Here is a 22,970-nt window from a genome sequence, read left to right as displayed (position 1 = left end):
TTTGTAAAGACAGTACAGAAGTTTCTGTATACCTCTCACCCAGTTCATCCTAATGTTAACATGTTCTATAACCATGGTCCATTTATCAAAACTTAAGAAATTAAGACAGGTGACATTACCATTATTTGGATTTCATTAGTTTTTGTGCTAATGTCCTTTTTTGGCTTCAGGATCCAATCTCCGATATGACATTGCATTTAGAATATTTAAAAAGCTCTCCAGGTGAACCTTGTGCAGCTACAGTTGAGGACCACTAGTGTATGGGGAGGGTACAATGCTCTTTCCTTCCTGTTTGCACACATTCCCCCACAAACATTACATTTTTTTCCTCTTGGGGTGTATGCATCATACAATGATTACTCATACTCCATTATATTACTCAAGTGACATATTGAGGGCAGAATAACCATATAATAGTCCTTTATATCTGGATGGCACTTCAGAATTTATACTTTGATATATACTGATTTGCTCAGGAGTGTATGAAATTGGCAGGGCAGTGATTATCATTCCAGTTTTATAGATGAGGGAATAACCTCAGAGAGGCTGGGTACTCACCTAAAGTAACATCTAACTTCCTTAGTACTTTTCATGCTGGGTCTAATCTTAGAAAATCTGGTCTCAATTTCATCTGCCAGAGTGGGTCAACATTAGTCAGAAAAGGGTAGATGGAAGTTTCATGTTCTAATAGTGTTGCATTAAAGAGGAACCATAAGAGATTTGCATATGTGCCATGCACAGGGGCATAAAGATGAAACAGGTGACAAAGTAGATGGAATGAAGAATATAGAATGTTAGAAGGAGAGGGATCTTCTCTTTTTACCTTTTAGGACCCTTTCTGCTTGCCCTCTCACCCCACTCCCTGTATACACACAATGTCTGCTTTCTCACTATTCTTATTCAAACACCAGTGTGCATCTAAACATTTTCCAGTTTTCTTCTTGGCTTAAAACGTTGAGGTCACAGAATCAAAAGTTTTGCAACCATCTAAGCCCACTTTGTACTACCCTCCTCTCATGGTAGGTACAATGGTGGTTCTTAAAAATCCATGAAACACATGCTACTAAATCTAAAATGATCTCATGAGAAGTCCCAAAACTTTAATTGTTTTTCAGGGATCCTTCATCCAAGTGAAAGATTAAGAACCATTGCAAGGGGAAGTGTTCTGTAACTGTAGGCTCATGACCACCTGTATTAGAAGCATTTAGTGTTTTTTTTTTAATTTTTTTAACGTTTTTACTTATTTTTGAGAGAGACAGAGACAGAGTACAAGTGGGGGAGGGGCAGAGATAGAAGGAATCACAGAATCTGAAGCAGGCTCCAGGCTCCAAGCTGTCAGCACAGAGCCCAATGAGGGGCTTGAACTCACGAACCATGAGATCATGACCTGAGCTGAAGTCAGACGCTTAACCAATGGAGCCACCCAGGAGCCCCAGCATTTAGTTTTTTTAAAGGCAGATTCCTAGATTTTACCTCCAAAGAAAAGATTGCCTTATAAAGTTTTTATTTATTTATTTTGAGTGGGGAGGGGCAGAGAGGGAGAGAGAATCCCAAGCAGACTCTGTACTGTCCGTTTAGAGCCCGACAGAGGGCTCGAACTCACAAACCTTGTGATCATGACCTCAGCCAAAATCATGAACCAGGTGTTTAACCAACTGGGCCACCTAGACGCCCCAGAAGGTTGCCTTATAAATTACAAATAATCTTACATAACTCTAGAAAGGATAATAAAAACCTCAAATCATATAATAAAAGTGTTACATATTTAAATTCCTATTTTCCAGAACAAAAAATTTTACCTTTGAAATTTAGATGTGGCAATCTACATCAGTGTCTCCAAATTTGCTTTGCATCTCAGTACTTGCCACACTTGGTAATGCATTTTTTTTTCGTGATTATCATTAGATAATGATATCTAAGGTCAGGAGGGCAAATACATTTCCACACTAGTCTGTCCACAAATTAAGCAATACTATCACTTTCAACACCACCATCTAGTGGCAAACACAGCTATTACAGTGCCAGTTTCACAGAGTGTATATAGCTTAATTGTTCTCAAACTTGTTTCTGCAGACACACTGATTAACAGCATTTCCCCTGGAAACAGATAAATGGCATTTTTTTCCAAATTTTCATGGACAGACGACAGAAGACATATTTATGAATGTGATCAATTTTAAAGTGTGTGTGTATGTGTATGTGTGTGTGTGTGCATGAGTGTGTTTTCAACCACAACCTTCTCTTTCAATCTTTGGCTCCTGCTGGTTATTTTCTGCTAGTGATCTATTTATTACTCCATAACAAATGAAAAGGTTTAGCGACAGCTTTTCATGGTTGTGCGTTTAAAATCTGTGGATTTGCATGCTTTTGAATATTTTATATTGCAAGCCATTTATTCTCCCCACCACAAACAGGATAAAAAGCCCATATACTGAATTACATACGCAGAGAAACTTGATATAGGTGAGAGATGACGTTACAAGTAAGTAGGTAAAAGGATAGTATCGTTACAAGGATAACTGGTCATCGCATGGGATGAAAATACGATTCTATTTGGCCCTTTTCAGAGCTGTCCAGAAACAAAGATTACAATCTCTTCTATGTACATGGCATATTGACCCTCAATTTCATTCTCGCTTCAATTCCCGCAAAGTATGGAGCACACAAAAAACTCCCCACTTACCCCCTATTCCAGTGTGAGGCTCCCCATCCATTAGACTTTAAATAAGGTTTACTTGGGGTTCCTTGCTGACAATACATCGTTTTTACTGTGGAAAAATTGAATATACATAAGTATAATCATCTGTGTATTCCTACCACGCAAGAATTTCTAACATTTCCCAACATCCGATAATTATGCTAATGTGCTAACTGCATATATCCATCCTTTTTCTTTAAAAATTCGAGAGAGACATCTTAGTGCATAAATCGTCACCGAATGTCCCCACTGGCAAGCAATGGAACGCGGAGTCGCTGACTGGCGGGGAATCGCAGCGGATCCGCTAAAGTCAACGGAGGCCCGGACCCGGGAAAGGAACCGAGGCCGGGCAATGGCTTCAGCGCTCCAACCCTAACTTTACAGGGGCCGCCAGCGCCACCCGCAGTGAGCTCGCGTCCCTCTCCGCGCATGCGCCAGCCCCTGAGCCCGCACCACCCCGCCAGCGCGGCTTCTGCGCAGGCACCAAGTTCGGACACAGGAAGCGGAAAATCTGCCGAGTTGGGTCGGCACCTCAGTGAAAAGTAGCCATGCGCGTCTTGGAGGAGACAGGGCCTGAAGCCACAGCGACCCCGTGCGGGTGCGTGAAGCCGGCTTTGGAAGCAGGTAACTTCTAAGAGACCGGCGGTTCCACACCCAAAAGAGGCCTAGGCTCAGGCCTCCGACTTCAGTGCAGAGAGGGACGTAAAATGTGAGAACTTGAATCGAAGTGCGTCATTGTACTTACCGCGAAGCCACGGATCACGTGCACCAGCGACCACGTGATTTTGCTGAGGCGAGCGGGATGATGTCATCTGTTCTGGGTAGCTGTGGTTGGCTTGGTTTAGGCGTGATGGCCGGAACAGCCACGTGCAGTGTAACGGCCTTTCTCTCAGGGGGTTCTTGCGCCTGTGGGAGAGATAGGATGTGAACGTTGGTGTTAACGCGCGTTAGGAACTAATAAATGCCCCAAGAGAGAGGCCTCCTGTGCTGTAGGAAGTGAGGAGGGAGACGTGGGAAAGTTCTGGGGCGGAGAGACGGGAAATCTTTTTAAAGTGGGCCTGGAAAGATGGGCATGGGTTTATTTTCCCTTCATCATAGCAGAATATTACTTTTAGAAATTAGAAGCAAATGGAAGAAAGTCAAAGTGCACCATCATCCAGAGAAAACCACTGTTAATATCTTGGTGTCAACCTACCATACTTGTTTCAGTGCATGCACGCTAGAAAAATGAATTGATATGTGACCCCATTGTTTTGTAACTTCTTTCTAAAACAAGTTTCATATAAATCTGACCATTAATAATTTTAAGGGATTGCACATTATTTTTCTTTAGAGATGTGTTCTAACTAACCAGTTCGCTATTGCTGGACGTTTAGGGTACTGCCAGTTTTCATTGTTCTGAAGAAAATTGTTAAAACTAAAATCTTTGTGTGTGTGATAAATGTTTAACTTAGATTAAATATGCTAAAAGTACTTCTACTTGGTCAGAGGTTGTGCTCATTTTAAAAAGTTGTTGCACAGTGCCAGATTGCAGGCTTATATTTTGACAGGAAGGAGCAGGGCTCAGAGGTCTACATAGCATGGGATTGGGGAGCTGTAAGTCTGAAATATTGGATGGATGGGGGGCGGGGGTGGGTGGGAACCGCTGATTGGATTCAGGATTGTAGAGAACCTTAAATACCAGTGTAAGAAATAGAAAGTCTCTTAATGGTGAAAAGTGGAAAATTTAAAGTTAGAGGGTAGCGGGGCGCCTAGAGTAGCTCCGTTGGTGTAGCTTCCGACTCTTGATTTGGGCTCAGGTCATGATCTCATGGTTGGTGAATTGGAGCCCCTCAGTGGGCTCTGCCCTGACAGTATTGAGCCTGCTTGGAATTCTCTCTCTCTCCCTCTCTCTGCCCCTCCCAACTCCCCTGTGCTCTCTCTCAAAATAAATAAATAAACCTAAAAAAAAAGGGGGGTAGCATAAAATTAAGGAACAGAGTCTAGAGGATTGGTGTAGTGTATTTTAACAGGGAGAGGGACCTGCGTGGGGGACATGAATTATATAGTAAGGGTAATTTAACAGTCCAAGCAAGAGGTCAAGAAGACCAGAATTACCTTGTGTACAAAAACTCTGCATTAATAACTGTTGGTTTTTCTCTTATTACACAATTAATACAATTGTAATACTGTTAAAATGAGGGAAAGGCCTAAGTAAGAGCTTTGAAAAACACTCTTTGCTGAGCACTTGGTGTTATACTAGGTGCTTTAAATATTTTTTCCATGATATTGAAGTATTGTGAGATTCTTCACAACTGTTAATTCCACTGTGATAAGAGTTCTTGTTGTTTCTTTTACCCAAACTTAGCTCAGTGTCTGGCAATTGTATACACCTGGAAAGTGTTTGTTAAATGAAAACAGGACACAGGGATCCCAACTTACTAGGTTAGGGCTGTTTTTTTGGCCATGTTTCTTTATGACATTTTAATGGAACTCTAGAGACTTGTTTGGCCTCAGTTTCTTCATCTTTATTTACTGTCTTTATTCCACAGGAACATGGATAAGGATAAACAAAAGAAGACCTGTAAACATATTGAAAAAATATTTAAAGTCCTCAAAAACATACACAGTATGGAAGTATCTTAGAATCATAATATTGAGAGAGAAAAAGCAAGCCTGAGAAGATAACATGTAGTTTAATACCAGTTTTTATAGAGTTCAAAGACAAAATAAAAATTATGTAGGCATGCATATACATGTGATAAAATTATATTTAAAAAACTACATTAGAAAAAGAAGTGAGTGACAAAGACCCCATTCAGGCACCTGTTTATCTCAGCGGGAAGGATGGGTGTGCCCTAGGAGAGAAACAACATTAAAAGATAACAATTTGTTGGTAAAACTCTAGTTCTTGGGATCTGTGGTGAGTACACAAGATTTCATAATATGATGCTCTAATATATATGTGTTACATATAATATTTTATATGTAGCCAATAATATAGTTTTTATAAGTGAAAAGTAAAGAAGGGTGCTGTGAGGGACACTACCAGGCCTATAATCTCACCACCTATGCTGGTAATGGAAGCTGGAAATAAAATGATGGTCTAGAGTGTCTTTATATCATCTCTTAAAAGAAGTTAGTAAAGCTTTCATGAAATGTAAAGAAAAAAAAAAAGTTATTTGTAAATTAGTTGTGGATACATTGGACTTTAAACCTATATTGATACTGGCTAGCCAGATTTCCTTCTTTTTTTTTTTTTTTTTTTTAACGTTTATTTATTTTTGAGACAGAGAGAGACAGAGCATGAACGGGGGAGGGACAGAGAGAGAGGGAGACACAGAATTGGAAGCAGGCTCCAGGCTCTGAGCCGTCAGCCCAGAGCCCGACGTGGAGCTCGAACTCACGGACTGTGAGATCATGACCTGAGCTGAAGTTGGACGCTTAACCGACTGAGCCACCCAGGCGCCCCTGGGTTTCCTTCTTTTTTTTTTTTAATTTTTTTTTTTTTTTTTAACGTTTATTTATTTTTCAGACAGAGAGAGACACAGCATGAACGGGGGAGGGGCAGAGAGAGAGGGAAACACAGAATCGGAAGCAGGCTCCAGGCTCCGAGCCATCAGCCCAGAGCCTGACACGGGGCTCGAACCCGTGGACCGCGAGATCGTGACCTGAGCCGAAGTCAGACGCTCAACCGACTGAGCCACCCAGGCGCCCCTGGGTTTCCTTCTTTTGAAAGGAGTTGCCACTTAGGAAAAAAAAAAGGGTTTCTAATTATTATAAAAAGTTCAAATATTCTATAAATTACAAAGTCAAATATAAAAATAATCCAAAAATCTCACTATCCATTTTACATGTTACCACATCCATTTACCAAAATGTTAACATTTTGGTGAACATCCTTCCAAATAGTTTTCTCAGCATACGTGTACATATTTAGGTGAATGTATAAACAAACTTTCATAAATGGGATTATGTTCTTTCACTTTTTCAATTCCCATTTTAATCAGGTTAGACTTAATGCTTTTTTCCATGTAACATGAATTTTTTGAGTATCTACCCCCGTGCATGCAATATAGACAGTGAACACTGCAGTAAACAAGACAGAAAAACTCCTGCCCACAGGGAGCTTACATTCTAAAGGGGCAGAGAGCTACTGGACAAGCCTAATCTGAAATCTACCCTGTGTCTAGACATTTTAGTAGTATGATCCCATGTACTCCCTTTATTGCTTAAACAACTTTGTTTTGTATGTTCTGTTTTTAATTGAATGCATCCCTATTTGGACACGTTTTCCCCACTATCCAAAAGTAGAGCATCCCTACAAAATGTTTCATAAGCTGAAATGGCATAATGCAAAGTAGTTACCATTAATTTATATGGAAAATATTTTGAGCATTCCTCAATGCAAAAAATAATCTCTCTTAGGCTTTTCTGTTACCTGAGGACACATCTTGCTAGTGGATGCACAAAACAAGATAAACCACAGATGCTCACAGACAAAGTTCAAAAATCTAGTGTCTTGATGCTCAGATGCTTCCTGGGGAAGGACCTGGGTGGGGCCGATCTCACACCTTGAGGTGCACCCTGCATCTATAACAGCTCTCTGCAAAACAGATACTGAACAGTATTTTCAATTTTTGCCTTTTTTGGTAAAAATAAACATTGGATTTCTTTTGATTAGCAAAAACAGGTACTAATGTAGGTCTTCTGTAAATGTGCAGTGGCTTAATGCAGACTTATGAAAAGCATGAGGATATCTGTATACAACCTCTGTCTCCTTATCTTTAATTATTCTTTGCCTTATCTTTCATACTCCAGCCAAGCAAACTAGCTTGTTCCCTACATGTGCTGTGACAGTTCTCATTTAACTTTGTGTGGGTGTTATTCCCTCTATAGTAAATACCGTTTTAGCCCTGACCAAAGTCACATGCCTTAGAAAATGGTAACATAGAATTTGATTTATGGTCATAGTAGAACATCTAAAAATGCTCCCTTTCTTTTCTTAGACCTGTACTCTTTCTGGCTCATCATCCAAAGGGATATAATAATGTGTATGTAATAATGAGGCTATTTATATATATTCATGATACTATATGAATCATTTTTAATAGTTGCATAACACTTGGTAGATGTTAAAACTATGAATTCAGTGCATTAAAGAAAACATGTTTTCCTACATCTTTATTTGACATTTTGACTAATGATTTCTTACCTGATTTTCTTCTGTAGGGAATCTTTTAACTGAGCCAGTTGGCTACTTGGAATCCTGTTTCTCAGCCAAGAATGGTACTCCAAGGCAGCCATCTGTTTGTAGCCATTCGCGAGCTTGTTTGAGAATTCGGAAGAGCATCTTTAATAATCCTGAACATTCCTTGATGGGCTTAGAACAGTTTTCTCATGTTTGGTAAGTTGTTTTATAATTAGAAGTGGTTCTTTGGGCCAGAACTTGCCCTTGAGTAAAGTACTCCAGTTGAAGGCAATCTTGGAGTCTGCCATCCAGACCATCCTTCCTATTGCATGGAATTCACGTACCATGTTCTCACACGTGATTGTCTGTATATCTTGAGCAACCTCATGGAAGCTTGGAATCCACTGAGGGGGCATGTTCCCATTTGCAGTTGGTTCTGACTATAATAAATGCCTTCTGTCGAGCTGAAATCTGCAGACCTTCTTGATTCTGCCTGTGGGTACCTATTGTCTTCTGGACCAGGGGTCAGCAAGCTACAGCCCATGGACCAAATACATCTACCTCCTATCTTTGTAAATATGTTTATGGGAACACAGCCACTCCTATTCATTTATGTATTGTGTGTAGCTGCTTTTGTGGTTTAGTGGCAGAGTTGAACAGTTACAACAGAGACTGGTTGGCCTGCAAACCCTCAAATATTTACTGTTTGACCCTTTACAGAAAAAGTTTGCATGACTCTACTCTAGACCCATGAAGAATTAAGTCTATTCTTCCTAAAGACAAAAGAGCTTTAGAAATCTGGATACTTTAAATAATAAAGTGTTCCCTATATTAGGACCTGTGTTATACTAGTGTTACTGATTGTCACTTGGAATTCTGTCTCTGTCCATTCTTCCTCACTCCAGCATCACCAGTATGGCTTGGTCTAATTTTAAAGTGAAGACCTAAAATTAGGTATTTATTCTGAAATAGTTTATATTTCACATTAATTTGGAGATGTGGGTAGAGTAAAAACATGAGTGTCTGACCTAGTTTGTAGGATCTTGGTTAAATTAATTAAGTTAAAAACATTTACTGATATAAAAAAAATAGGTCTGGATCTATATAAAGAGATTTTTCTGTATCCCTCCTATTTTTCTCCTCTCTCATCCTCACCCCCTTACACTCTTCAGAGATTATTGTTGTTAACAGCTTGGTGTATATCCTACCAGGCTTTTTCTTTTCCTTTTTTAATACACATAGAAGCATAGACATACACATTGGGAGTGGGTGTTTGTTTTAAACAATGGAATATGTTTTCTTCACTCAACAGTATATATCATGACAGTACATAGAGATTTATCCTTTTTGCTTTGATGGCTGTCTGCTTTTGGAAAATATGGGTATACCATGATTTGACCATTCTCTTGCTAATGGATAGTTATTTTGGTATTACAGTAATGCTGTAACAAACCTTCTTAGACACAATTCTTGACACTTGGGTATTTTTTACAAATAGGGTATCAGAAATGGATATCGAGCTAGACGGGGTGCATATTTATAACTTTGGAGACCTACTGCCAAATTGCACTTTAGTAAGCTTAATTTGTGTTTCAAAGATGTATAAAAATGACCTTTTCTCTGCGTTCTTGCTGACACTATATGCTATCAGTTTTTTTTTTACATTTTTGCCTGACAGGGAAAAACAGTATTTTATTTTTCAGTTCAATTTCTAAATTATTAGGTTCAACATCTTTTCATATGGTTGCTATTTTTCACTCTTTTGTGAGTTGTCTATTCATGTTCTTGGCTTAATTTCTTATGAGTTGTCCTTTTCTTTGTGATATGTAGGAACAGTTTATATACCACAGATATTAACTCATCATCCATTATACAGGTAGCAGACATTTTCTCCTGAGATGACATTGTGTAGTCATAAACTTAATGAATTCAAATCTGTTGTTTCTCTTCTTGGCTTCCTTCTTTTGTGTTTTGTTTAGGAATGCCTAGTCAAGTTATTTAACATTTCTGAGCCTCATTTTCCTCATTTTTTTTTTTTTAAAGACACACTTTTTTTTTTATATTTATTTTAGAGAGAGAGAGAGAGAGAGACAGAGCGTGAGCAGGGGAGGGGCAGAGAGAGAGGGAGACACAGAATCTGAAGCAGACTCCAGGCTCTGAGCTGTCTGCACAGAGCACAATGCAGGCTTGAACCCATGAACCATGAGATCATGACCTGAGCCGAAGTCGGATGCTTAACCAACTGAGCCACCCAGGCACCCCACAATTTCCTCATTCTTAATGGGGATAAATTACAAATCTTACACTTGTTAAGAGAATTAAATGAAATGAGTATAAAATTGTCTAGCATACTGCCTGGCAAACAGAAGGCATTTACTTCGTAAATTTTGCTCATTTAGGCACTTCACAAACATTTGCTAAGTTCCTACCATATGCCAGTAATTGTGTTAGAGGCAAAGGATATGGAAATAAAACTCTGCCTCCCTTCGGGGAATCAGAATGGTATTTTCCCCCTCATTGCTTACATTGTAATACCATTAAAAGCATTGTTTCAGTTCTAATTTATGGGATTAAAGATTGTTTCCCCTCAAATCATTATGATACATTAACTTGTGTTCTTTTCTTACTCAGTGGTTTGGTTTATTTTCAATAGGATTTTGTTTGTTTTTCACAAAAATGGTCATTTGAGCTGTAAGGCAAAAGTGCAGCCTCCTAGGCTGAATGGTGCAAAGACTGGAGTTTTCTCCACAAGGAGCCCTCATCGTCCCAATGCAATAGGATTGACTCTGGCCAAGCTGGAAAAGGTAGAAGGTAAAACATTTCCTTTCTACTTTTATCTTTTTATCCTTACCCAAAAGAAGTCTTCTAAAGCCAATGTAGTATTCACCACTGCCTGTTATTCAGATGATTACCAATGGTGCGAACCCCTGAGAACTATCAGACGTTGAAGAAAATGAAATGACTCAAGGAATGTTACACTTAGAAATCAGTGCTCATAGGATGCTCAGAGTCTGATTATATCATCACATATGTCAGAAGCTATTAAGTTATTTTAAAATAATGAAAGATTTCATAATCTTTACATTAGTAACCAAATTTTCTTTGACTTGGAATACAATAAATACAAAATAATTCAAAAATAACTGGTCACTTTCAGAATTAATACACAGTAACTGGTTGTATGTGGAGATATGGTAAACACACAGGGTGGTGTTGTATTATTTCTTCCTTGCACCTTTGAGGAACTGGACGTGCGTCATGGCTGTAGCACAGCTGTTAACTCTGATGTGTGGCAAAGGATCTGTGATGAATCTCACTATAATATTTAATACCTGTCAGATTGTGGAAGTACCTGTGTAGAATATCAGATTAGTCTTAACTGTGTGTTCATATATAGCCTAGTTAATGGACCATACATTTTTTGGAAGCATCCCTTTCTTTTTTTTTTTTTTTTTCCTTATTAAAGTATAAATGATATGTTAGTTTCAAGTGTACTATATAATTCAATATTTATATGCATTGTGAAATCATCATCGTAATAAGTCTAGTAACTATTTGTCACCATACAGAGTTACAAAAGTTTTTTTTCTTATAATGTGAATTTCCAAGATTTACTCTCAACAACTTTCAAATATATGAGACCGTATTATTGACTGTAGTCACTGTGCTATACATCACATCCCCATGACTCATTTATTTTACAGTTGGAAGTTTGTACCTCTTGGTCCATTTCAGCCATTTCACCCATCTCCCCACCCTCTTCTCTCTGGAAGCCACCAATCTATTCTCTGTATTTTTGAGTTTTGGTTTGTATCTTTGTTTTGTTTGTTAGTAAAGCATCCTGTTCTTGAATCACTCTGACCTAATAAGCACATTTGTTAGGCAAAAGATGAAATAGGTATACTGGGAATCAGAAGACCATTCCAGGCCTTAGCTTGCTTGTTTGTAAAATGGGCTCAGGAGCAGGACCTGCCCTCTCTGGAACTCCACAGTATTTTTTAGGATCTTATGAGACAAAAGTTCTAAGAGTAGTTTTCAGGCTGCTTAGTACTAAATAGGTAAGACCAGTTATTTTGTTTGTTTTATCCCAGAACTTGAACTTCCTCCCCTGGATTGTATTCAGCTGGGCCTTAGGGAGGTTTTCCAGGAAAATTCTGTAGCCAGTTCAACTTGAGCTTTATCAGTTTGTGATGGCTAACCAGCTTGGGTAGTAGTACTGGAACATTTTATGATCATTCATGTAACCCACACATATTTTCTGAGCACTATAAATGTGCCAGGCATTGTTCTAGGTGCTGAGGTATAGTGGTAAACAAATCAGATAAAAAATCCCTGCACTGCAGAAGAACTTAAAATTCTAACAGAGAGATCAAATGAGAAATGTAAAAGGCAAATACAATAACACTGTAGACATTCTTAACAAATAAGTGTTATGGTGACTTCTAGTATTTATGTGGTGCTTGACAGTTTGTAAAGAGGGTTCACATATGTTCAGTGTCTCTTTGGGCTTGATAGGGTAGCAGTCTTACTTCCATGGATGAAGGAACTGAGGCTCTTTGATGTTTGATAATTTTCCTAATAGCATCCAGCCAAGTGGTTGTCTGACTAAATCCCATGAATTTTTACCCATGTTACAATGCCTTTCCTCCTTCTGCAGACATTGTTAGGCATAATCCATCACCTAGGAAATCCAAAGTCCTCATTCCAAAGTTCCAGGCTCATTCACAGTGAGCATGTTGTAGAAATCAGTTTCCTGTGTTGGTCATGTTTAAAAAAATTTTTTTTTTCTTAACATTTATTCCTTTTTTGAGAGAGAGAGAGCCAGAAAGGCTTTGTAGAAGAGATGTTATATTAAGAGCCTTAAAGAACATGCAGGAGTTTGACAAGTAAAGAAGAGGATGGGTTTCCAGGTAGAATGAAAAGGGTGTTTTGGTACCAGGTATCAGAGAGCCTGGCGTGTAAGAGAATTGTGAGTAAGCTTGGTGAGACATAAAAGGATGGTGTTAGTTTATAATTGTTTGCACTATTCTTCATTGTTATTATTTCTAAGACGAGGTATTTTTCACATTATAGGTGGAGCCATATACCTTTCTGGAATTGACATGATTCATGGCACACCTGTCCTAGACATAAAGCCCTACATAGCTGAGTATGACTCACCACAAAATTTGATTGAACATTTACAGGACTTTAATTTACAGAATAACCAATATAAGCACCCAAACACGCCCCGGTCCGGTGGCAAGACTGACAGCTGTGACCAGCAACAGCTCTCAAGGTATGATAAACCACAATACTATGGTCACACTGAGGAGAAACTTAAATGTGCCGAAGACAGAACTTCAGGAGAAAACTATATGAAATGTGACAGCTCAACACAAATCCGGCGAAACTCCCCTAAGCACAGAGAGATAGTGGGAGATTTGGGTGTCGAATCCAGAAGTGATCAGAGTCCAAGTGTGGCAGAAGAGCAAATCGGCCCATATTTCCTGGAGAAGAGGGGTACAGAAAGGAGGCAAAGGAGAGGGAAAGAAGCAGTGATTGCACAAGGAAGTAGTACAGAGGTCCAGCCTGTGGTCCTTCACTGCCGTCCCAGGAGGGCTGATGCAGCCCACTGCAGCGTGGTCCCCGCGTGGGTGAGAGAGGCCCCTGTGGCCACCTTGGAAGTGCGGTTTACTCCTCACGCAGAGATGGATCTTGAGCACCTCAGTTCAGGAGGTGTACCAGGTACTTTCTGTTTCTTATTTCTGAATGAGAACTTTAGTCAAATTTGGTATTTCTGAGGGCAGTCATACAGCATATTTGTCAGGATGACTGGTCGTAAGAAATGCAGGAGTATAAAATAATATTTGGGCAACACCACCATCTGACGACTTCCATTCAGCCACGTTGTTCAGTACAGTGAGTCCCAAAACTCAGTAAAGTGTTTCTGAGAATGGCTGTTGCCTCATGAGGTGGCTCGTGATTTAAGTCCTCTTATCAGTCTGTTACAGTAGTTCCTGGGGTTTTCAAACAGCATTCAGAAGCTAAATTATGCTTGTTCTATACTTATGTCAATTACATTTTTTCATCTGTTTTACTGTCTGACTAGAGAAATATCTTATCTTATTCCATCAGGTGGCACAGAGCCCAAGAGTAAGAGGTAAAGGGTCTCTTAGCACAGTTATTGTCACCATAAAGTCCCAGCCCTAAAGACATACCTTTCACTGTAGAAGAGGGGCCACAGGGCTTTTATTTGGAGCATGTTTACTTTACCACATGGTTTTTAACAAACATTGTAATCTGGTTTCCCCTGTCCACAGCAGATCCCGAGCAGCAATCTAGAGTGAAGGAAGGGGCTGTTAAGAGGTAGCTGCAGTGATTCCAGTAAGAAGTAGCCAGTTAAGTTGCCAAGAGTGTGTCTGATTTCGTCCGCCACTCCAGGATGTGTTTCTCGTTCTTCCCTAATGCTTTGTGTTTAAACAAAGCATTTAATTTTTAAATTGACCTCTGTATTTAAGAAGTTCTGTTTATGGGGCACCTGGGTGGCTCAGTCAGTTAAGCATCCACCTCTTGATTTCGACTTGGGTCATGATCTCATGAGTGCAGAGCCTGCTTGGGATTCATATTCATTCTCTCTCTCTCTCTCTCTCTCTCTCTCTCTCTCTCTCTTTCTCTGCCCTTCTCATGCTTACTCTCTCTCTCTCTCAAATAAATGAATAAAAAACTTAAAAAACAATTCTGTTTATGAAAGTTGTTTCATCATTGTATACAGTTGATGGGAGGAGGAAGGTAAGTTTAAAAGGATTTTGTGATAGAACAAAGAAAGCAGTGCTGCCTGGAAGATACTTTGTATTTATACTTACCCTTTGGCCTGCGGTTATCAGTGAATGCTTCGTACTTTGGAAAGTTTTATCTTTTTCAAACTCTAGTGCTATGTGTCTGAGAGATTACAGTATGCCTTATTGATTTAAAAAAATCATTAAAAAGAATTATGAAATGTAACTTTAAAACAAGGACTGATTTAGAACAGAATTTGGAGCCAGTACAGAAATAAGAAATGACCTCGGGAAGTTTATAGTCTAGAAAAGAGAAAAGATATTGAATGGCAGCGTGTTGTGTGTGTTGGGGTGGGGGGGGAGGACGTGGGGATTGGTGCTGGAACGGAGTGTTGTGGGCACATGAGGCAGAGAAGGATTGTGACTTGGGGAGCAGAGAGGAAACCTGGGAAGGCTTCCTGGAGGAAAAAGTATTTGAGCTAAACTTGGAAGGTTTAGTTGTCAGAGAAGTGAGGTGCCAGGTGAACAACCAAAGGCCTGGAGCTTTTACCAGTTACACTATTTAATTAAAGAGTGTGATGTTTTTAAAGCTCCTCTTTTTTGAGTGGCCCTGGAGTCCTTTTATGAGCCATGCAATAAAGGAATATTAGCACTGCATAATTGGTCCTTCTTTTTTTTGTTTTTGTCTTTGTTTTTTTAAAGGATTCTGTGTGATCAGCATTTGAATTGGTTGGTCCTTCGTTTTTGACCAAAAATTGAACTTCATGGCTTTACTTACAAACTTACTTATTGGATATAGCCCAGAGTGATTTTTGGCTGTTGTCTAAAAATTGAATTTACTTGCAGAAGAATAAAGATCTACCACCACTCCAGACGATATTTTGAATAGGGACAACACTGTTTAAATCACATACCTTCCTGGAAGGGCCCAGCCTTCATTTGGATGTATGTTATGTTGTAGCTATTAAAAGTTAGGTCACAGTTGGGGCTCCTGGATGGCTGAGTTGTTTAGGCATCCGACTTTGGCTCAGGTCATGATCTCGCGGTGTGTGAGTTCAAGTCCCGCGTCGGGCTCTGTGCTGAAAGCTTGGAGCCTGCTTCAGATTCTGTGTCTCCCTCTTTCTCTGCCCCTCCTTACTCGTGCTCTGTCTCCTTCTCTGTCTCCAAAATAAATAAACATTAAAAAAAAAAGTTAAGTCACAGTTAATTTTTTATTTAATTTTTGTACATACTGTATTTTTAAAAATTATAATACATCCACAATTATATAAATGTAGGAAGTTTGCTACTTAACAGGGTTAAACATCTTTTTACCTGAAATATAAACCTGGGTGGCATGGGGTGGCTTGTTCCCTCGTGATGGTGTTCAACTTTCTCAGCGTATCTGTTTTGTCATGTCCTTGTTCCTTAGGGAATGTGGTGTTACTTTTTTTTTTTTTGTTTATGTTTATTTTTGAGAGAGAGAGTGCAAGCAGGACGGGGCAGAGAGAGGGGGACAGAAGATCCAAAGTGGGCTCTGCACTGACAGCAGCGAGCCCAGTGTGGGCTCAGACTCGCGAACTGTGAGATCATGACCTGAGCCGAAGTTGGACACTCAACCGACTGAGCCACCCAGTCGCCCCTGGGGTGTTATTTTAAGTAGGGGTGTGACACCAACTATCTGAGGCACCTTCTCTTACCTATAGCTGGAGCTCTGGGTATATGTGGGTTTAGTCCTCTTTCTTGTGGCTTTCTGAGAATGCTGGGACTGTGAATGCATTTCCCTGACCATACTTCCTTTCTCAGAAGAAAATGACAAGGAATTGAATTAAAGTCTGTGTTGAGATTAGATAGAAGATTTTGTTTAGCACATGAAAATTGGGGACATGCATAAGTTTAATGATAGTAAATACTACTTGAAAGTGACATTCTGTGTAATGACTGAATAGATTGGCAAACCCAGTTCATTTTACGTGATCATCAAGGAACCAACCAAACTCCACATTAAAGTTCACTGTAATGAAATTTGACGTGCATGACTTTCAGCATTAAGTTGTATTATTCTCATTGCAGATGGCAGTCAGTCTTCATTTAAATATTTTCAATCAGCAGAGGAAGCAAGGCATGCCATTGAGGCTGTGCTGTCAGCTGACCCTCGGTCTGTGTATCGACGGAAGCTCTGCCAGGATCGCCTTTTCTACTTTACTGTAGACATAGCGCATGTCACTTGCTGGTTTGGTGATGGCTTTGCAGAGGTTCTAAGGATCAAGCCAGCTTCGAAGCCTATTCAAATGACTGACCCTACAGAGTCCTTGGTGTCTCTGGGATCGTAAGTAGCCTCTATCGTGTGTTTTAAACAGCCTAATTGACTTTGGATGGGGCTGTTGGATTATCTGCATGAACTAACAATGTGCCGCCTTTGCAAAAAGAAGCAACACTTTGTGATCTCATTGCTTTGATTGATTTAGGTTGTTCAAAATATTTATTTGAAAAACCTATATTTTAATAAAGTGAGAGATGTAAAATTTAGAGAAGTTGCCATATGCTTTTCAGTTGGTTAATGTTGAAGAATCCAAAGGTGTTGATGTCTCATTGATTTCTGAAAGAAGCTGATTATTCTTGGCACTTGGTAAAACTGGGCGGAGAGCATTCTAGCAGGAACTTACAAGCTAAGGGGATCTGTTCAACAATTCATACTGGTTTTCTTGTCTGGAATAGTTTGACCCCTCTATTTTATTTTAAATCAAACTGAGTTAACATTGTTTTAAGAAACTAACAGATCTGGGGCACCTGGGTGGCCCAGTTGATAGAGTGTCCGGTTTTGGCTCAGGTCATGATCTCACAGTTTGTGAGTTTGAGCCCCGCGTCAGGCTGTGTGCTGACAGCTTGGAGCCTGGAGCCTGTTTCGGATTCTGTGTCTCCCTCTCTCTCTGCTCCTCCCCTGCTTGTGCTTGGTTTCTCTCTCCTCTCTCTCTCTCTCTCTCAAAAATAAATAAACATTAAAAAAAAATAAAAAAAACGAAACTAACAGATCGAACACAAGTGGTTGTAAAGATTTTTAGAGATTAAACCCCTGTATATCAGAGACTTTGGCCCATACACATATATATGTATGTAGTATGCATATATTTAATCCTGATTCCAAAATAGACACTCTGAAGTTTCTCTGGATGTCTTTGTATCAGAAAAGAAAGTCACTCCAGAGGTCCAAGAAAATAACTTAATTACCGGGTTATTTCTTACTTATTGTGTATTTACTGAAAAGCTACTGTGGGTTAGGTTTTGGTGATAAAAGGAGGTAAAAACAAGATGCAGTTCTTGTTGCAGGTCATAGTTAGGGGAGGAATTATTTTATTACAGTTAGATAAATATAGTAATTAAGTCTGTTCATGGTTCCTGTGTAGTACCATGTAGGAAGCAGTTGTAAGAATGTATTGCCTATAGGTGATTTTAATGATGTGATCCCAGATAACTGAAGATTTATGATCAGCATAACCAAATTAGATACCTGTCAACATGAGAGGCTTTCCTAATCACAACTGTAAATCTTTTTTCTTTAATTTTTTTTTTAACGTTTATTCATTTTTGAGAGACACAGAGAGACAGCATGAGTGGGGAAGGGGCAGAGAGAGAGGGAGACACAGAATCTGAAACAGGCTCCAGGCTCTGAGCAGTCAGCACAGAGCCCGACACGGGGCTCGAACTCATGAACTGTGAGATCATGACCTGAGCCAAAGTCGGCCGCTTAACCAACTGAGCCACCCAGGCGCCCCACAACTGTAAATCTTAATAGCTGATTGGTCATGGTTTTGAAATGAGTCCTGCTGCCTGTAGATACTTGGACAGAGTCATTTGCGGCTGATGACACTGCACTCTTGAACCAAACTGGATTGCCTTTGAGGTTGCTTATAACCTCTTGGGGAAGTATCTTTAATTTGATTTTTAAAATCTCTTTATTTTGAGATAATTACAGATTCACAGGAAGTTGCAAAAATAGTGTAGAGGCCATGTGTACCCTTCACCTGGCTGCTTCCCATGGTAACATCTTACATAAACTGTAGTATAATGTTAAAACTAGGAAGTTGACATTGGTATAATCTTTTATTTCGATTTTGATGCCTTTTCTCTTAAAATTATTTTGAGACTAAATCAGGGCTTGAAGCACAAAATGTTGATATTTGATATTGAAAAAATAGTCTGAGGATGATAACAACCAGCCTTCTAGCAACAGGACTGTTCAGTTGTTTGAGATTTTAATATACATTCTCAGGATTTTAGAACTAAAATCCTAAATATAATCCAGGTTAGTTCTCTGCCCACTTACCAGTCTCTTCAGTATTCCCAGTGTTTGGCCTTTAAGCCCCCACTTAAACCCCTCAGTGATGATCCTTCACCCCTGCTCTTTGTAGTTCATTATGTATGATAGTGCTCATTATTAAAATACTCTTCCTTTCTATGAGATAAAGTCTGTTCCCTGATAACCACTGTTATGTAGAGGGGCCACATAACATATGGCTGATAGTGCCCTTGTGTTAGCCTGTCAGATATTATTCTAGCTCCCTACCCCTCAGTCCTGTCTCTCTGCTGAGCCACCCCCCCCGCCCCGTTTCCTTCAGCTCTTTCTCATTTAACATGATGTTAAGCCTCTCCCCACTCCCAATCTTTGAATCCCCCATGTGAGCTTTTGTCTCTAGGTATGCATTTTCAGTGTCCTGTTGTGAGGCAGTTTGGATCTCTAAGTCATGAACTTCCATCCCTCATAAAGAGAAATAGTTTGAAGTAAGTCTTACATTCCTTTTCATTGTGGGAACTTTTCCAGAAGAAGGAGGTACAGTACTCTGTATCGACCTTAAATTTTAGCCTTTGCTTTTTGGTGCCTGTAGGGGGAGCCCTTGATAACTGTTTCTTTTCATTTCACTAGACTGGAGATAAATTCCAGTTATTCAAGCTGTTTAGGTAATTTTGGCTTTCAGCCCACTTGTCCCAGCTTTCCTGAACGGTAACTTCCACAAGAAATACTGATGCTTATCAATCTCTTATAGGAATAGATTAGAGGATGTGTGGCATTTATTAAATCTTTAAATTGTAGCTTGGCTTAAGGGCTGGCATGGATTATTTCAGCATGTGGAGGCTGTTCACAACCAGAAAGACTCATTAGCCAAACCTCTGAGCATGCATATACATGGTATTCATGCTTTTTATGTATTTGTGACTTTTTTCTTTGGAGAGAAGAAAATGGAGCTAAAGATACAAATCAACCTCTTGTTGGTAGTTTCCTTTTTGTGATAGAGTCCCAAAGAAGGCAGGTGAAGACTCAGTAATGAAATCTGTATCAGTTACTGAACTTCTTTCCTGTCCTTGGCATGAGGGTACATGCTTTTTCATACATTGGTCAGAGGTTAAGTAACATGCTCAAGCTCACACAGCTGGTCAGCCATGCATGGAGGATTTCAACCCATCCAGTCTGGCCCCAGAGTTGGCTCCCTTCCCAGCATGGCTCTGCTGCCTCCCCCTTGCAGATACAGATGCCCAGCAAACCATGCTGGTTTATTTGACGGGTCAACAATTTCATGTGCTTAGTAAGTGTAGGACACTTAGAGTGATGTTCATGGGAATCCAGCCACTAAATGAAGAACAGGGGGAGGAATGAGAGTAGAAATGCCCATTCCAGATCTCCGTGGGACCTCCTGGGAAGTAGCATGGGAGATGTGGAGAACACTGACTTTGGCCTCAGAAACTTCAAGTGCTGTTTTCTGCTCTGCCCTGTGCTAGCTTTGTGACCTACAGCAAGTCATTTTACCCATATCCAAGTTCCCACCCTTTGTTGTTCCAAGGATAATGCTTGGGAAGGTATTTTCTAAACTCTTCAGTGGTCTACAAATTTAGGTAATATTTTTATTGTGCCTGTTATTACTGACACCCTTTCTGGCTTACCTGCCTGGACAAGCAGACTCAAGGGAACCAAGGGGTCCTTAAAATACAATGTGTGGGTGACCTCTGTTTTGTTTTAATTACAGTTTTTTTGTTTTTTGTTTTTAGTAAGTAGACTTCATACGCAGCATGGAGCCCAACACAGGTCTTGAACTCACGGCCCTGAAATTAAGACCTGAGCTGACATCAAGTGTTGGATGCTTAACTGACTGAGCCACCCACGTGCCTCCAGAATTTTTTTAAAGGACTCCTGTTAGCAAGTTATAGGATATTTTGCTAAGGGAGATATCACAAAGTGTCCTACCTTAAAAACCCAGGTGACATTAAGCCACATGCCTAGGGCAACGTCTTCCTTCCACCTGGCCTTCCCTTCTGGGATTGCACATGAGCTGCCTTCCCTGCCTGTGTGTACAATCAGAAGACCAACCCCTTTCTCACACATGATCCTCTCAAGTGTCCTTGGTCTTCTACCTTCTTTCCTGATTCCAGCCCAGATACTTCAGGAAAATCTTTGCATTTCTTTTCTTTTTCCTTCTTTTCAAGTTTTTATTTAAGTTCTAGTTAATTAACATGTATGACAAAACTGGTTTCAGGTGCAGAATTTAGTGATTCATCACTTATATATCTGTATTTATTTTATAATAAAATAAAATTGTAGTCATGGTATGAAATTATTAAGGTAAGTTCTACCTCTTTGACAAAGAAGAAGCAAGTCATAAGGATTAAAGCTCAATGAAATATGACAGGGTTTTTTTGTTGTTAAAATAAGGCTCCTGGACGCCTGGGGTGGCTCAGTCAGTTAAACATCCGACTCTTGATTTCGACTCAGGACATGATCTCACAGTTTGTGAGTTTGAGCCCCGCATCAGGCTCTGCACTGACAGCTGTGCAGAACTTGCTTGGGGTTCTGTCTTCCTTTCTCTCTGCCCTTCCCCTGCTTGCACGTGTACACATGTGCTCTCTCTGTCTCTCAAAAATAAACATTAAAAAATAATAATAATAAATAAGGCTCCTAATATAGGTAGTCACCAAATGACTCTCCAGCATCCACTCTATTCTACTCTGTGTCTTCTCCACCTTTGTAGGTTCTAGCAGGTATAATTCACAGAGAATTCAAGGGTTAGGTCAGTGCATGTGACTGTGAACAGGCACAAAAAAAGCCTTTTTGATGTGCATAGGAGGTAAAAATTCAGTGATCCACTCTGTTTTTTGATGGAGGGGGCCACTTGTCCAGTGAACTCTCATACCACACTAACCAGTCAGTTTTGAGTCAATGTGTGTTTGTGTTATGCTGACAAAAAAGGTAGGATTGTATGTAACACAGTGTCATCTACCTGTGCTGCCTTGTAGATCACTTGAGAATTCTATCAGATTCTTTGCTAAATCATGCAATTCAAGATCTATAAACCTTTTTTTATTCAGTGTTAACAGTTTCTATTTAAAAAAAAAAATTACCCGCATGCTAAACACTGCAGAACTGTCTAATAATTCTTCACATTGGTAGAGACACTATGGTTTACAAAGCAATTTAAAGTATATTATCTCTTTTGGCATCTTAAACCCATTATGGGTTAATCTTGCTTCTGAGACCTAAGCTTGGCACCTAACTGCTATTTAGAACAGGGGTCAGCAAGCTATAATCCAAAGGCCGACTTTGGCCCATGCCCTGTTTTTGTGTAACAGCCTAAGAGCTAAGATTGGTCTTTACGTTTTAAATTTTTTTTTTTAACGTTTATTTATTTTTGAGACCGAGAGAGACAGAGCATGAACGGGGAGGGTCAGAGAGAGAGGGAGACACAGAATCTGAAACAGGCTCCAGGCTCTGAGCAGTCAGCACAGAGCCCGACGCGGGGCTCGAACTCACGGACCGCCAGATTGTGACCTGAGCCGAAGTCGGACGCTTAACCGACTGAGCCACCCAGGCGCCCCAACGTTTTAAAAAGATTGTAAACAAAAACAAAAAAAACAAGAACATGTGACAGAGAGTGTGGCCTGCAGAGCTAAAAATACTTATATTTGGCCCTTTGTAGAAAAGGTTTGTTGACCCTGATTTAGAATATTACTCCTCTGAAAAGATGTTTTGAGTTCCAGAAAGGTTATTTACAAATTAAGTTTTTGGGTTATTACATGCTTCTAAATCAGGGATTACCTATGTTTTTGAAAGGACCTAGTCATATAGCCATGTGAGAAAACTTACAAATATGACATAAGTACCATGTATGTTTTAAAATATCCTATTTTTATGTATAAAATGAGGTTGTACAAGTCCATGTTTACACACATGTAGAACATTTCTGGAAGGATAAATAAAAATATGCTAACAGTGGTTGCCTCTGGGGATTGGTCTCTGGGAGCTCATTGGGGAAGGGAACTTTATTCTCTTCAGTATGTTGTGGGTTTTTTCTAGTCATGAACACATTATTTTTATATGTGG

General features: G+C 39.7%; 1 protein-coding gene, 1 long non-coding RNA gene and 1 other non-coding gene across 4 annotated transcripts in view; 1 reads left to right on the top strand and 2 right to left on the bottom strand.

The window, feature by feature from the left end:
* The window catches only part of LOC125920063 (uncharacterized), a 36,485-nt gene extending 33,167 nt beyond the window's left edge, over positions 1-3,318 (bottom strand). Inside the window, exons 1-2 of the long non-coding RNA XR_007456938.1 lie at positions 3,230-3,318; positions 2,684-2,768 (exon numbers count right to left, since the gene is read on the bottom strand). This is a non-coding gene — a long non-coding RNA (uncharacterized LOC125920063). The remainder of the gene's footprint in view (positions 1-2,683; positions 2,769-3,229) is intronic.
* TRMO (tRNA methyltransferase O) lies at positions 3,245-22,862 on the top strand. 2 transcript variants are annotated; one of them, XM_049627023.1, is made up of 5 exons: positions 3,245-3,322; positions 7,910-8,084; positions 10,522-10,679; positions 12,942-13,595; positions 16,679-22,862. In XM_049627023.1, exons 1-5 carry the CDS (start codon positions 3,247-3,249, stop codon positions 16,936-16,938), a joined length of 1,323 nt encoding a protein of 440 aa, XP_049482980.1. In that variant the 5' UTR covers positions 3,245-3,246; the 3' UTR covers positions 16,939-22,862. The 2 variants fall into 2 exon arrangements, with proteins under 2 accessions (XP_049482980.1, XP_049482984.1); XM_049627027.1 differs by lacking the exon at positions 3,245-3,322 and adding an exon at positions 3,418-3,694.
* TRNAR-UCG (transfer RNA arginine (anticodon UCG)) lies at positions 6,306-6,390 on the bottom strand. The gene has a single exon. It is a non-coding gene; the product is annotated as a tRNA-Arg (tRNA).
* Positions 22,863-22,970: the final 108 nt, after the last annotated feature.

Source organism: Panthera uncia, chromosome D4, assembly GCF_023721935.1.
Source record: "Panthera uncia isolate 11264 chromosome D4, Puncia_PCG_1.0, whole genome shotgun sequence".
NCBI lineage: Eukaryota > Metazoa > Chordata > Mammalia > Carnivora > Felidae > Panthera > Panthera uncia.
This window is presented reverse-complemented; position numbering and strand designations above follow the sequence as displayed.